The 15,344-nt window shown below is 57.9% G+C and overlaps 1 protein-coding gene across 1 annotated transcript; it reads left to right on the top strand.

Annotated features, from left to right (window-relative positions):
- Positions 1 to 4,349: 4,349 nt before the first annotated feature.
- Positions 4,350 to 11,164, top strand: KAZALD1 (Kazal type serine peptidase inhibitor domain 1). The gene is made up of 5 exons (XM_071446226.1): positions 4,350 to 4,607; positions 6,114 to 6,714; positions 7,929 to 8,089; positions 9,077 to 9,224; positions 9,417 to 11,164. Exons 2-5 carry the CDS (start codon positions 6,213 to 6,215, stop codon positions 9,500 to 9,502), a joined length of 897 nt encoding a protein of 298 aa, XP_071302327.1. The 5' UTR covers positions 4,350 to 4,607; positions 6,114 to 6,212; the 3' UTR covers positions 9,503 to 11,164.
- The last annotated feature ends 4,180 nt before the right edge of the window (positions 11,165 to 15,344 follow it).

Below are 15,344 nucleotides of genomic sequence, written 5' to 3'. Positions count from 1 at the left end.
ATGGGTCTCGCCAGGCTGAGTCTGGGCTAACCCCAAGGGACCCCCAAGAACCGTGAGGCTGGGATACAGGGCAGTGTGGTGTGGCACACAGAGCCACTGAGTGTCCTTCATCTGTCACCTGCTTTCATTCCATCCCTGAGGACCCCTTTGGTCTGTCCCACACTTGCACAAGCTGGCACCACTAAGCAGAGACATGAAAAACTCAGTACGGAGCACTGCAGGTCTGGGCTGCTCAGCCACGGTGTTTGTTCTCTCCTGGAGCCAGCAGCGGTGCAGATTCAGCCACTTCACTGCACTAGGGGGAACCCTGGATTCCCCTGACTGGGGAAGAGAAATCTTACTTGGCCGGTGAGTTTTGGGGGTTGACAAGCCCAAAAGGGACACTGCTGCCTCTGCAGGGGGGCCCAGGATGCAGTGGGGGAGCAAGGATGCTCAGTCCCTCCCGAGCTGGCTCATCACAGAGGTCAAGGGCCAGTCCCAGAAAGAGAGCAGCTGGATGTCCCCAGGGGTGCTGGGGCTGCTGGGCGGCGCTGGGCTGGGGACATTGATTGGTCCCTGGCATTTTTAATGAGCTGCCCGACCACATGCTTTAACCTTGCCCATAATGAGGGCGAGCAGCAGCAATTCCTACCGCCTCAGCCGGCTCCCCCAGCCTTAATGAGCTAATCAATACTTGTTCTCAGCTTAATTTCCAGCTAATTGCTCTTTAATGACGCCTGGAAATGGGCAGCCTCTTGCAGGGGGGAGCGGGCAGGCTCCCCCTCCCCAGTGCCCGTCCCCAGTGGCAGCGGGTGCCGGGGTGCTGGCAGCGGGTCACCTTCCCTGGCTGCATCCCAGCCCTGCCGGCGCTTCTGGAGCCTGGGGAAAGGGAGGGTGGCAAAGGCGGCAGCGGGCGCGCTGCTACTGAGCTGGCAGCACCCTCTGGAGCACCCACCCCGTCTGGGGGGGGCATGCAGCCCTGAGCACCAGGGCAGGCTGAACAGAGGATTCCACCGTCACAGGAGGATGTGCCCAAGCCCCTCAGGGCATTACATCGCTCCCAGGTTCGGCTGACAGTGGGGCTTTTAGCGCGCAGAAGATAAGGGTGGTGGGGCTGAGGTGTCCATGCATTACTGCAGATTCTGCAGCCCCCGGGTACGGGGTCAGTGTCACCGCAACGGGCCGGGGACGAGGCCAGCAGTGCCCTGGAGGTGGCAGCAGAGACCCCGCAGCCGCCACCGCCCCCGCAGCCGGGGCAGCCCTGCGGGCCGGGCGGGACTCGCCGGGCCCCGTTCGCCGCGGGCTGCGGGAGGAGCCGGGCGGGTCCCGGGCCGTGGAACCCGCTCTCACCCAGCACCGCAGTGTCAAAATTAGCACGGTCGTGCCAGTGCGGGGACATCCCGGGAATGCAGCCCCCGCCGTCTTTTCGGCTCCTACCCCCTGGGTTATTAGACTTGCGCTGTGATGGGGCTGGTGGGAAAACCTCAGGATTCCTGCCGGGATGGAGCTGAGCCGCGGCTCTTGCCGGGGACCCCGGGCAGTCCGGACACCGGGGCGTCCCTCACCATTCGGGACGCGCCTCGGGGCCGGGTGACCCTGCGCACAGCTGCAACCGCTTCCCCAAGAATTTGCTGACGGGTTGGTTCTTCAGAGGAATTTGGTCTGGAAAAGCCTGGAGAAACCGGAGCCTGGCTGCTTCCTAGAGCAGGTCCGGCCTGGCACGCAGGCGGGGTGACCTGCCTGCTGCCCCTGCCTTGTCCCCACAGTGGAACCCTGGAATGTGGCTGGGGGCCCTCGAGAACCATCCAGCCGGGCTGGCCAGAACCGGGCTGTTTCAGGCTGTCAGACAGCAGGAAGCAGAGAGTGTATTTGATGTGAAATGAGAGAGATTTGGTTTATTACCAGAAGGAGACCCCCACGGCCCAGGCAGTGTGCCGGCAGCATTCTGTCCCAGGATCTCTGGTGACATGTGCTTCTGCTGTGACATAACCCACATTCCCAACCCCGCCAGCCCAGCCCCAGTGCTGCTCGCCAGCCCTGCCTGACGTGACGTACGTTGAGTCACTTGGCCTAGGGCTGGGGCTTTTTTTTCCAGAGTGGATTTTTCCCTTGGCTTTGTCTTCTATAAACCCCAGATTGCTATGGGGTGTCTGGGGGGTCAGCCCAAAGCTGCAGGGGTGTCAGTGGGGCCAGGAGCAGTGTGGTACCCCTGACTGGGTGTGATGTGTTTCATTCTAAAGGCAGATCCCTGCAGGGATGCCAAGGATGTGGGCCTGCCAGGAGCACCCATGGACTCCTGGCTTCTCTGGGACCATCACGACATGAGGAAAAGTGATGGGGAGCAACCCACCAGGAAGGAAGGAGACTTTGGTGGTTTAGGATCAGCCTTCAAAGCCCAGCTCCAGGGGCTTCACTGGGCTCATGAAGTGAGGAAAGAGAGATAACCAGCCAGCACTGGTAGGGAGCCAGGAATGCAATTTACCCAAGTGCCATGCAGGGCTGGGATCACCCTTTTCCTCACAAAGCTCTCAAGCAACCTAAGCCACAAACCCCATTTGCAGCCACGGCTGTGTTGATTGACTTCAGGTGTGATTGAGCAGAACTCCTTGTTAAGCATAGGTTAGCTCTTCCACCTCTCATTCATAGCTGCTACTGTCTATTAACACATTCAATAGTGTCATTAAGCAGGAGGTTTAATTAACTGCCACGTTTGAGCTCCATCTTGTTGAGCTGAGCTAAGCTGCCCTTGGCTTTCTGAGGCTGGGTTGTATTCCTCCACAACTGGAGCTGCTCCTGCTCAGACCTGTGTTTGGATTTCACCTTTGGCCAGGGGCTCTCCCCAGTTAGTGGCTGATGCTGCTGTGGTGCTCAGGTGAATTCAGCCACCCAGAGGCCATGATAATCCCATGGAGATAAGACACAGCAAGTGTTTGGGCCATGGCACATGGGAGGAGGAACCATGTGTGGGAAAGAACAGCAGCAATGGGGCCTGTTCCCCCTTGCTGAGGGCAAGAGACACAAACAACCCAAAACACTGATGGTCTGTTTTCAGCAGTGCCTGGGATTTAAGTGCTGGCTCTGTTTTTGTGCTGGCCAGGAGCTTTGTGAGCAGGAGGTGGCATACAGGGCCAGGCTTGCTTCACTGCTTTGCCCCCTGTGTGGATCAGGGACAAGTGAGGGTGTGCAGGGATGCCTGAACATGCAGGCAGTTCTTCATTCCAAAGTGGGAAGAGTGCTGTGGAGGGATAGCCCAGGAGGCTCAGCACTCCTGTCTGTCTCCTCTCTGCTCAGGCTCTGACCCAGCATGTAGGAAAACCTCAGCCCTTCCTGACTTTTTCCCTGCTCCCAAAACAGCTGCAGCCCCAGCTGCTCAGAAACTCGTGGATGCTGGACCTGAAAACTTGTGGCATGTGGGGACTGAACTCAATAGGTTGGACAAGGGGAGCCAGGGGGGGAGGCAGCCCTGAGCCAAGGGGCTGGGGGCCACAGAGGGGGAGTGGGACGTGAGGCTGAAGGCAGAGCTGGCAGGAAACCCCACTCTGCAGCAGGGGGCTGGGGAGGGGAGCTTAGCCAGCAGAGGCAGATTTAAGGGGGCTGAAGCCTGCTGCATTTTCCGTTCGTTAGACATGGCTGGACTCACAATGTCACCGAGCAAAAGCTCTGGAACCCAGAACAAATTTGCAGGAGGGTGTTGGAAAGCAAAAGGAGATTTTTGCAGGATGGTGAAGGAAACCAGATCCTTAGAGGGGTCCTGCTTTGCTTGAGCTTCATGGGGGAACTAAATCCCACAAATTCCTTGCCTGGAGAGGAGCAGGCTGTGTGATTGCCCCCCTCCCCCGGCATGGCATCCAGAGCAAGATGCAAAGGCAAGGTGTGTGTTTGTGCTGCAAAGGCAGGCTGGCTCCCCCACTCCTCAGCGCCAATTCCAGAGGGAAACTGAGGCAGGGAGCAGTGAGGCAGCTTTCTGGGGAGGTGTGGAGCCCCAGCCCTGTGCACATGGGTTTTGCACTGCTGTGGCATGGAGCAGCCCCACCCTTGCTCCCAATAGCTCCGCTCCAGCCAAGGGAGCGCCGTGGTTTACACCCCAATGCCCCCTTCACTTGTGGCTCCTGGTGTGAGGTGAGTGCAGACATTCCCAGGAGTTATCCCCCCATTTACTTACAGCAGCTGCTCAACTTTTCAGTCTGTGTTTCCTAACCAAATTACAGCCTGAGAGATGCTTTTGACCACTTCCTTAGCCATGGCCTCCTCTCCCATTCACTTGTCCCCAAGGACTGCTGCCAAGTTGGACTGCAAAGGAGGGGACCCCAGTCCCTTCCTGCCCCTGGATGGGGCGGAGCATCAGCCCGGGTCCCGCACACGACCGGGGGTGATTGCAGCGGGGAGGTGCCGGTGCCAGGGAGCGGAGCGGAAGATTCCCGGGGCCAGGCTGGGTGCGTGGCGGGACCCCGGCAGGGAAGGGGTGCCAGCCAGCCCGTGTCCCGGTCCAGGGACGGGCCGCGGGCCCGGAGAGGGGCGGGGGGATTCACGTTTCGCTGACATCACGGCGGTGCTGGAGCGGCCGGGGGCCAGCAGCCCCGGGGGCCAGCAGCCACGGCCACTGCGCACCCCCGGCACCGGCGCCTCCGGTAAGTGGCGGCTGATGGCGGGGGGGCTCCTGGGGGACCCCAAGGGACGTCGTGCCCCTTCCCAGCGCTCTTCCAGCCCCCCCAGCGCCTGCACCCCAGACATGCGGAGCCAGAGACCAACTTTGCAGTTCCCCCGTACCCTTTCTCTGGCCCCCCACATCCATCGCGGGATGGAGCCTTACTCCGTACAGACTGGGGTAGGGTGGGCAGGGGGAGGGCTCCGGCACTGGGACCCTCTGCCCCTTTCCACCCCTGGGGCGCCTGGTGGTCTCTGGTAAAGGGGTCAAATCTGCACGGTTTTTTATCCGGGGGATGCATATGTGTAACCCAATATCCGGGCCATCCCCACCCCAGCTCTGGGCTGTGTTAGCCCCGAGAGTGGGGGTGTAGCTGGGGGGCTGCAGCTTGCCCTTCGCTGCTGTTCCCAGCGGGAGGGAGGGAGGGGACAGCCTGTCTCCCCAGGTCCCCTCCCCAGCCCCGCTCGCTTCTGCTGAGTCGCCCCGGGGAGGAGGACCGTAATTTCACCCATCTCAGGGAAGGCAGCCAAGGTATAACGGGGGCAGGGAGGGATGTTCGCAAAGGGATTTGGTTCACTGTCACCCTCTCTGGGGACAGGCTCTGAGATGCCACGTTTACCCCCCAGGCAGAGATGGGAAGCCCGGAGTAGATCAGCTTCTTCCTTGCCTGAGCAGGTAATGCAGACTCGGGGTTTGAGGGCAGGGACCCTGCTGTGCTCGTACACACTGATCACACGGGGTCTGCTCTCAGTCCAGTGGTTTGCTCACCTGTGCACTGGGCTCCTCCATGCTCAGCTTCAGTTGCCTGTGGGATAACTGAGGGGGTCACAAAACCTTCTGGGGAGTGGACATTTGTTCCTCTGCTCAAATAGGTGGTGCCTAAAAAGAGGGGTTACAGCAGAGGGAGAGAAGTAGAACAAAAGCCAGGCATGAGTGGGAGCATCCTCCTGGCTTGGCTGCCTCCAGCACAGAAAGAGCACCTTGTCTGCAGGATCAGCCACTCCATTGTGGTTGTATGCATGGTGAGGGAGGAAAAAACTGTTCGTGACTCTTGCAAAGCAGTGGGGAAAAGAAAGGGGCTTGAGAGCAACTTTCTGACAGGAGACCAGGAGCAGGGTATGAAGGAGCTGATCCATAATGTTGTAGAACAGCCTGTCCAGTGCCCTGCCAGCCCTGTGGCTTCCCAGGCTATGCTGGGGTCAGAGGAGGCTGGACTTTGCATGCTGGGCTGCCAAGGGAACAAGGATGAAACCTCGTGGGCTGGGGTCATCAGCACTATCTCTCCAGAAGATGCTCAGTGTTTCAGGACAGGAGCTGGTTGGGGAGCTCCAGGGTGCAAAGGCCATGACTGCAGGGCTGGGGGCGAGAGGGGCTGGGACCAACCCTCCTCTGCACATCATGCAGTGCTGCTGCTCAGAACAAGCCAGCCAGAGACAAAGGAGTGGGGGACACTTCCTGCACCAGTAACACACTTTCTCCCTCCTCACAGGCCAGGATGGCTCCTCAGATCTAGACAGGGAGACCAGAGCAGTGCCAGAAATCCCCATCCAAGTGACAGTGGGACTGGGATAGAGGAGCTGCCGTGAGGATGTCTGAAGCCAAGCCCCTCAGCATCTCTTGCCTCGTGCTCTCCTTGCTCTCCTTGCACTGGGCTTTGCTCCAGCTGGGCCAGGCTTTTCCCAGCACCTCTGACTACCTCCAGCGGGGCTGGCAGCGGCTGCTGGAGGAAGGGGAGGGCTGCACCGAGTGCCAGCCAGCAGAGTGCCCGACGCCGCGTGGGTGCCTGGCAGGCACGGTGCGGGATGCCTGCGACTGCTGCTGGGAATGTGCCAACCTGGAGGGACAGATCTGTGACCTGGACAACACCAACCACTTCTACGGCAAGTGTGGGGAGCACCTGGAGTGCCGGCTGGATGCTGGGGACCTGCATCACGGAGAGGTGCCCGAGCCCCAGTGCGCCTGCCTCTCCCACCTGGCCCTCTGTGGCTCTGACGGCAAAACCTACGCCCAGATCTGCCGGTTCCTGGAGGCTGCCCGTGCTCACCCCGATGCCAACCTCACCGTGGCCCATGAAGGTCCCTGCGAGTCAGGTAGTGGCCCTGGAGCTGTGGGAAGACCCAGGCAAGGGGGTCTGGCCAGGCTGTTTCACCTGGCAGCAAAACCAGGGACGGGACTGTGCTGGGGGCTGCTCCCTGCAGTGCCAGGTTCCCACCAGTGCCCCCACCCTGCTGCTCTGGGGGAGCCCCTTGCAGATCCAGTGCTTGGAGGAATCTGGGAGCAGCTTTGCCAAGAGGGAGTGGAGTTTATGGAAGCAACAAATCCTGCTGGAGCAGATGGGGAAGTTCCAGGGAATTGTTAGTGAATTCTTGGCGGCAGGGCTGGGTTCACACTGGCCTGTTGCTCCCGAGAAATGTGCCTGCCTCCTGCAAATAGAAACCAGGGTTGGTTTGGCTTGGCTGTGTGATTTCCATCTCCCAGTTAAAACTCAGGTGGGGGTTGAGAGGGGACATTCTAGCAGGAAGGCCATGCCCCATCCTGCCCAGTCCAGCACAGGTCACCCAGTGATGTCACTGCAGCCTGAGGGGTGCCAAGGTTGACCTTATTTTCTGTAGATCATCATCTGTTTTGCCAGGTATATTTGGAGGTGGAAACCTTCCCTTGAACTCTGGCTCATGCTATGGGCCAGATCACGGAGCAGTGTGTGTGAGAAGGACAGTCCTCACTCTGTCCCTCCAGGGAAGGGATGTGGAACATGGAGCTGTTGGCTCCATCCAGGACAGGGGGACCTGCTGACTCCCTTCATTGCTGGCACCAGCCCTGTGTCAGAGCAGAGGCCTCACTTGGCTGGAAGCTCAACTACCTCATCCATCCTCACCAGCCTCAGGCTGGATGAGTGCCCCTTGGCCTTTCTCCTACAGGAGGGGCGTGCTCCAATGGCTCAGGAGAGCTTTGTTTGTAACATTGCTGTCATTGCAATGTTACAAAACTCATTGCAACTCTTCCTGCTGTGTGTGTTGCTTGAGCATCACTGCACAGGCACAGAAACTGAGGCCAGCAGGGATGGCAACCCTCCATGGGCTGGGGGGGCTTGGGGAGGGAGCTCCCAGTCCCAGCTGTGAGGAGGGACCATGTCCTTGGAAAGGTGAAGGTGTGCCGTGGGAGGGAGAGGAGACAGACATGGGAAGGGTCCCAGCATCTCTGTGTGAACCAAATGCTCCAGGGAGCAGCCCAGGAGAGTCTGTGGGACCTGCCAAGAGTGAGACCTCTTCTGAGCCCACCCTGCTCTCCTCTACCCCCCTCCCAGAGCCTCAGATCACCTCTCCTCCCTATGACACATGGAACATCACCGGGCAGGATGTCATCTTCGGCTGCGAGGTCTTCGCCTACCCCATGGCATCCATTGAGTGGAGGAAGGATGGCACAGAGATGCTGCTGCCTGGAGATGACCCCCACATCTCTGTCCAGGTGAGGGGTGTGCCCAGGGCATTGAAGACAACCCCAGAGTGACCCAGTGCTTCTCAGGGCTCATGGACAACCAGACCTGAGAGTGGTCATACTCTGGGAATGGCCAAGCCTGGCTGCCTGGGGGTGGGAAGGGGTCACTGGAGGCTCTATAACACAAGGACTGACTGAGCCAGTGCTGGTGTCTCAGTGGTAGGAGCCATCAGCATAGCTCTCTTCTGTGATTTCCTCTAGTAATTTTTGAACTTATTCATAGAGTCCTGCAGCAGGGAGTTTCCCACTTGCCTGCCTTTAGTTTGCTCTGTGTGCTGGCTTCACTTGCAGTCTTGCTGGCAGGGTTGGAAAGAGAGAGGGAAAGAGGAAAGAGGACTTCCCTAGTGCCTTACAGCCTGGGTTGTCCTCTGGTCCTACCAGCACACTCAGGCAGTTCCTGCCCTTTTTTCCCATCAGCAGGGCTTCTCTCCCAGAGCTGGCAGGCCCAGGGGTCAGCATCCTGCCTGTGGCCAGCCCCAAATATAGCACCCAGCTGGGTGTACCTAGCTATTAGAGGGTGTGGGCAGAGCCAAAGGGGCCATGCACCTCAGCCAGGCACCAACAAGGAAGAAACTGTGGTGGGATGGATGGAGGGAGCCAGAGGAGCAGGTGGAACCCACACCATGGCCCATTCTGTCCTTCAAGCCTCCCCAGAGCTTGTTGCAGGGTCTGACTGAGGGTCTTCACCCCAAGCAGGACTACCCTGCCTGGCTGGAGGAAACTCTACTGTCCTCCACCCCTGGCCACCAGACCATAATAGCAGCCTGCAAACACAGCTGCAGCCCAGCTGGGTCAGGAAAAGCTTATTTATTCCTGGGGATAAACAGAAAATAGCATGGTTGCTGCCAGAGCAATCCTGGGACCTCAGTGCCTGCGGGAAGGGGACCCAGGGCTCTGTGGCACAGACTCCCTCTTGCTCCTGCCACAAGTGCTGACAGAAACCCTCCCTTCTTGCAGTTCAGAGGCGGCCCCCAGAAATACGAGGTGACAGGCTGGCTCCAGATCCAGGGCGTGCGGGTGACAGACGAGGGCACGTACCGCTGCTTCGCCAGGAACAGGCTCGGGGAGGTGGTGGCACTGGCCAGCCTGACCGTCTTCACACCGGGTGAGCAGCACGTCCTTGTCCCCCTGATCTCCTGGGGACAGTGCACCAGTATGGCAGGAGCTGCTGGAGCACGGGGCTGTGCTGGGGACGCCTCAGAATGCTGCTGTGCATGGTTTGGCTTTGGTCCTGGTGGGGAAGGGGACAGGCACTGCAGGGCGGCAAGGTCACACTGTCCCCATGCTGCCATTTCAGACCAACTCAACCTGACAGACTTCTCCCTGCTGAAGCCCCGCACGACACCTGAGGACTACAGGGAGAGTGAGGAGGACTACTACTAGCCCAGAGATGGCATGTTCAGCTGCAGAGACCACCTTGCCCACAGCGACCCTTCCCTGGGCTTGGGGACATCTCTGGAGCAAGCATCCTCTGGCCCAAAACTCCTTTTCTGAACAACCCTGGCACAACAGCCTGGTTTTTGGGGTGGGGGACAGGGTGACACAACCTTTTGAGGTGCTGGGGGATGGGATACTGGCTGCTTGGCAAGGGCTGGGACCAGGGACAGCTCAGGGTGGGTCTGTCCTCTGGCACTGAGTGGAGACACAATGGCAGGTAGGACACTGTGGGGACAGCTGTGCTGTGTGTGATGAGGACTTGGTGCTGGAGATGGAGACAGCCTCCTTTGGGAGAGTGAGGCCAGGGCAGGCCCATTGTGTCCTGTGTGAATAATTTTTGGGGAAGGTGGAGCAGAGAGCTGGGACCTGACTGTGATAACCAGCATGTCACACCCCCCTGCCCCTCTCCACCTGCTCTGTATCCTCCAAGCACAGACACATCCCAGCTTCTCCCCAGAGCCTGAGGAACCTGCTGCCAAAACACCCTTCTCTTCTATTTTGTTTTTAACCAGAAAAGTAGTGATTTGAGGAACAAGGCACTTGTGGCTTTCAGAGCTGTCTTTTCTCCAGCTGAACCACCCTTGAGGTCAGAAACACTTTGGCCTTTTTTTGGCTGACTTAATTTTTCCCTATCATGCCTTTGACTGACTTCATGCTTTCCTTTGTCATTTCAGTTGATGTTATTTAAAATATACATGTAGGTCAAAGCCAAGGCTGGCTGACTGTCCTGCATCCACAAGAATGATTATGGGGGTGAGGAAGGGTGCAAAAACTGTGGATGCTACCTTGTCCATTGTGGGGTGCTTGAGTTGAGGAGCCCTCCTGCCCATCCCGGTGCTCACAGCTGGTCCTGGTGTGGGTCCTGCCCTTCCCACCCCACCTGGGGATCGGGGTGCCCAGTGCACAGTCTCCTGTGTAGTGGTGATGCATCAGCTCCAATCACTGCACTCCCATGTGTTTGGATTCCATCCCATTGCTGCCCATTTTCTTCTTGGGGTCCTAAGTTCTGTGACACTGGGGTCTTCACCCAGGTGACCACAGCTCTGTCAAGTGTGAAGCAGCTCTGTGACTAGTTGGTGAAGGGGTGCTCCAGTTTCCACTGGAAACATTATATTAAAAAAAAAATCCCACCTACCTCCCAGAGCTGGTGATTTAGAGCAAACTTTCATTTGAGGGAGCACAGGAAGGAAGCTCAGAACTGCACAGTGCTGCTCACTGCCCAGAGAGGGCTGCCAGGACCCTTCCTCTGGGCATTCTGGGGCTGAGCTCACATTCAAGGGGTGCTTTATCCCCCAAAGCAGCAACATTTACATGACTTTTGGTGCTCAAAAGCTCCATATGGACCAAACCCCTCCCAGTTACTCAGTCCCAGCTCTGGGGAGGTCCAGAGCTGCGGCAGAGAGCCAGGCCCTGTGAGAGAGGAATTGGCAGACCCTGGGCAGGAGCAGGCAGGATGCAATAAGGCTGGTGGCTCGGGTCCCGTGCTACTCTCCTTCACATGTTTGTTTTTTTTTTTTCTTTTCTTCCTTTTTCTCTTGAGAGCTGGCTCAGATGACACAATTACAGCACTGAAACCTGAACAAGTAAATAAAAGGGATTTGTCTGGAACTGGCAGCAGAGCAAAATTCCTGCAGATGGTGAGGCTGGGCCAGTTCTGGCCCCCTGCACCACAGCTTGATGGAGCACTGCTTCCCTGCCTGCTGGGGTGCCTACCCTTTCTGGCAGAAAACCCCTTCTCAGCCAGAGAAATGCGAAAGCCATTGATGCCTCAGCTTCTCCTTCCATCTAAGAGCACAACAGAATCCTCCTGGGCTGCTCCATCAGAGTCAGAGGGTGTTTAGGAGGGACCAGGGACAGAAGTGTGCCATTGGCTTTTATTTTGCTTTTTTTGGGTGTAAAACATTCTTTCAGAGAAGCTGGGCCTTTTTTTATCCATCCTGATCGCTTTCCTGTTTTGCACACAAATGAGCTGGTGGAACTGGGCCACACTCAGGCTGAGGCTGCCGCGGGGAAATCTGAGAGCCTCCTGGAGCTTCAGCAGTCAGGAGCTGCTTGCTGGGCTCCCTGCCGGTGCCCGGGGCTGGCCCCCAGCCAGGGCTGCCATGCCAACCCTCCTCAGGGCCAGGCTTGCCCTGCCTGTGTTGGCACACAGCCAGGTCGTGCCGGTGTGGGTGCAGCTTTGGTCTGGCTGGAGAGAGTCGAATGTGCCACACGCTCCATCCCTGGCTCTCCGTGTGCTCTGCAGGACAATGCCCTGCCTGGGCATCTGCATTTGGGTCTCAGCCTTGCCCCCCTCTGCTTCACACCCAGTGCCTTCATACCCTGTAGGGAGCTGGCAGGGAATGCTGGTGGCTCCTGCCTGGCAGGAAGAGCAGTGGGAATGTGGTGACCGAGAGAGGGGGGAATTAATGCAAAAGCTCTTGGCCAAAATTAACCAAACCAAGGGTTGGTGTCCCAGACTCCTCAGATCCCACTGTCTGACTGGCAGGATGGAGCTCAGCCAGTAGCTGAGCTCCACTCCAAGGTGAAGGGCAGCAGAGTGGCTCCAGGGGCACAGAGAGGGCTGTGCCTCTCCTCATCCCAGCTCCCAGGGTTGCCATTTCCAGTCACTTAAAAATTAAAGAAGCCAATATTGCTGCACGGCTGGAATCGGTCACTGCCACAGAGCTTAATTGAGGTTATTTGTTGGCTCTCAAAACATTTGGTCACCTCTGCTGCTGGCTGCTCAGATGTTTCCTGCAGCCCCAAGGAGGGGGCACCCCAGGCTCTGCAGATCCTGTTCTCAGCTCCAGGCAGGCAGAGGGTCCTGGGGACCTGACCAAACCTGGTGTCCCTGTGGGTTCAGAGGGTGTGCCCCAATGCATGCAGCACCAAACTCCTTTCCTGGCTGATCTTTGGTGCAGTTGCTTTCTGGGGGCAGAGGAAGCTGAGCATCTCCTGCCAGCCCAGCTGACTGCACTCAGAGCACCTGATCAGGTGAGCCCAGAGGTCAGGCTGATGTCAGGGACCAGGAGAGCTGGACTGGGAAGTGTTGACATGGCCGCTGGCCCAGGCACAGCACCCACACCTCCTGGCCACCTGGGAGGAGCAGGGTGTGGGTACTTCCCAGGGCACCAGAGGTCACTGCAAGCCTGGGTACAAAGAAGAGGCAGCTTGTCCTGCCAGGACCTGAAAAAACCTGGAGATGCACCCTCTGAGCAGCTGTCAATCACAGGGTTTTGTGGTCTGCAGGGAAAACCCACCAAGTCTGGCAAGTAAATACACTCCTGTAACAAAGACATGCTGCCCCTGTGCTTCCCTGCCCTTGGGGGTGCTGGGACCTGTCCCTGTCTGGCCTGGGCAGGAGGCACATGGAATCACAGAATAGTTTGGATTGGAAGGGACCTCAGAGGTCATTTAGTTCCATGCCTCTGCCATGGGCAGGGACAACTTCCACTAGGCCAGGTTGCTCAGGGACCTACCCAGCCTGGTCTTGAACACTTCTGGGGCTGGGGAGTCCACAAATTCTCTGGGCAACCTATGCTGGTTCCTCACCATCCTCACAAAAAGAATTAATTTCTAATATCTGACCTAAATTTACTCTCTTCCAGTTTAAAGCCATTCACCCTTTTTCTATCACTACATGCCCTTGTCAAAAGTCCTTCTCCAGCTCTCTTTAGACCCTTTAGGTTCTGGAACATGCTTTAAGGTGTTCCTGGAGATTTCTCTTCTCCAGCCTACTCCTCTCTCAGCCTGTCTCCAGCTCTCTGAGCATCTTCACAGACCTCCTCAGGGCTCACTCCAACAGGTCCAAATCCTTCTAATGCTGGGAGCCCCAGAGCTGGACACGGCACTCAGGTAGGGTCCCACAAGAGCAGAGCAGAGGGACAGAATCACCGTCCCCAACCTGCTGGCCGTGCTTCTTGCGGCGCACCCGCGCCTCCCCCCGGTCCGTGCCGGGCCAGGGCGGCGATTATCCGCTAAACAGTGCCACCTCCCGGCACAGCCACCCGGGCCGGGCCGGGCCGGCCACCGCGCTGGGCACCCCTGGGCACCCCTGGGCACCCCGACCCTCAGATCCATCCGTGCCTGCCCCTGGCAGAACCTCTGCCTTGCTGGGAGGGGTGATACAAGGGACACGAGTATGAGCTGTCCCTCGGGATGGTCCCAGAGCCAGAGCATCCTCTTGTCACTGGCTTTGGGTGGCTGCTGCAGGCAGAGCTGGGATGAGGCAGAGCCTGGAGATGTTCAGCTGCAATCCTTGGGTGTCTGCGCTGAGCTAGGGCTGCAAAAGGGTAAACGCCCCTCATGGCCACCCTGACAATCCCCCCACGCCATGGGCACCTCCCATGGGAGATCAGTGGCCTTGGCAGAGGCTCATTGAGCCTGAGCTGATCACTGGTCATGCCTGGATGGAAGCAGCACTGTAGCCTTGCTCTGCAAACAGGTAAACTGAGGCAAAAAGCAACTATGCATGGAGAACTCAACAGCAGAGTGACCAGCTACCCCCAGGGCCTCTGTCTCCCACCTGTCCCCTCCCCTGTTGGGAGTGGCATTTTTTCCCCTTGCCTTCTGCATGGCACCTCTTCCCCCTGCTGTAGTGGCTCAGAGAGAAAATAAAGCAGCAAGGCGGCTTCCCTGCCTCCACCCAGCACTTATACTGCCTGATAAACAAAATGGAAATAAATCCTCCTGCGTTTGCAGCAAATAGGTCTCCATGGGGGGTTGCTTTCAATAATTCAAATGCTGTTGCAGAGCAGAGCCCACGCCAATGGGTTTTAATAAACACAGCCGTAATGTGACATGCAATTTATTATTAAGCTTAAAACAGGAAGCAAAGAGTTTAATAAAAGCACCAGGTTCCCTGTATCAGTCACAGCAAGTGGCAGGGTGCTGGCTGTGGGGGGAGGCTGGGCGAGCTGGCTGCAGGGACACGCTGAGCTGGGTTTGCTTTGCTGAGTGCCCCTCAATCTGGCACTGCAGGAATCCTGGGCAGTGCATGGAGACGTGAGCCAGACCGGGGGAAATGGGGATTATTGCAAGGACAGGGGTAAGGTGTGAAATGCTGCACCCTGTATGGCTGCCCAGCCATCCAGGGAAGAGCTCTGCCCTGGATTCACAGCTTGCTTGCAAGGTCAGATTAAAGCCTTGGGTTCAATCCCTCTCTGCAAAACTTTATCACCCACACCCCTTCCTAAGTCAGCTCCACCTGGGCAGCCCTTTTCTGCTCCACCCTTACCAGCCCTGGGCTGCCTTTAGGAGGAGGCAGAGGGGAAAGCTGAGCCTCCTGGAGGCAGAGAGGCTGTGCAAGGTGAGATGATGTGAGGCACAGGGAACAGCTGGTGCCTGGTGCTGCAGCAAGTCTGTGTGCTGTCCACTGGGCTGCATGGGTGGCCCTCCAGACATGGATTTGTTCAAGGGCTGGTGAAAAGCAAGAGCTTATCCGGGAGGTGGCTCAGCTGAGGTGGCTCAACAGGTCCAGCTATGTCTGGAGGCACCTCTGTGTGCAGGTGAGGGCTGAAGGATGTTGCACCATCCCATATTCATCACTTAGCAGGATCCAGATGCTGCTTTCTCCCTGTCCTTGCTGTAGGCCTACCTGGACACTAGAATGCTGGCACTTCGCCTCTGTGGCTTTTTTTGCCTCCTCTCCTTGGTCTTGTATCCTAGCTGTGCCCTTTCTGTTTGGGAGCAACCCTGCCAACCCCAGTACCCACTCCTGCAGAGAACAGCACGGCAGGTGGAAGAGATGTGAGAAGTGGTGCAGGACTGCCCATACTGTTTCCCCATGAAAATGGGTATCTATGAC

The sequence above is a fragment of the Agelaius tricolor genome, unplaced genomic scaffold (assembly GCF_023055355.1).
Source record: "Agelaius tricolor isolate 1412-34295 unplaced genomic scaffold, bAgeTri1.0.p SCAF_22, whole genome shotgun sequence".
Classification (NCBI taxonomy): Eukaryota; Metazoa; Chordata; class Aves; order Passeriformes; family Icteridae; genus Agelaius; species Agelaius tricolor.
Note: the sequence above shows the minus strand (reverse complement) of the source record. Positions and strands in the feature narration are given on the sequence as shown.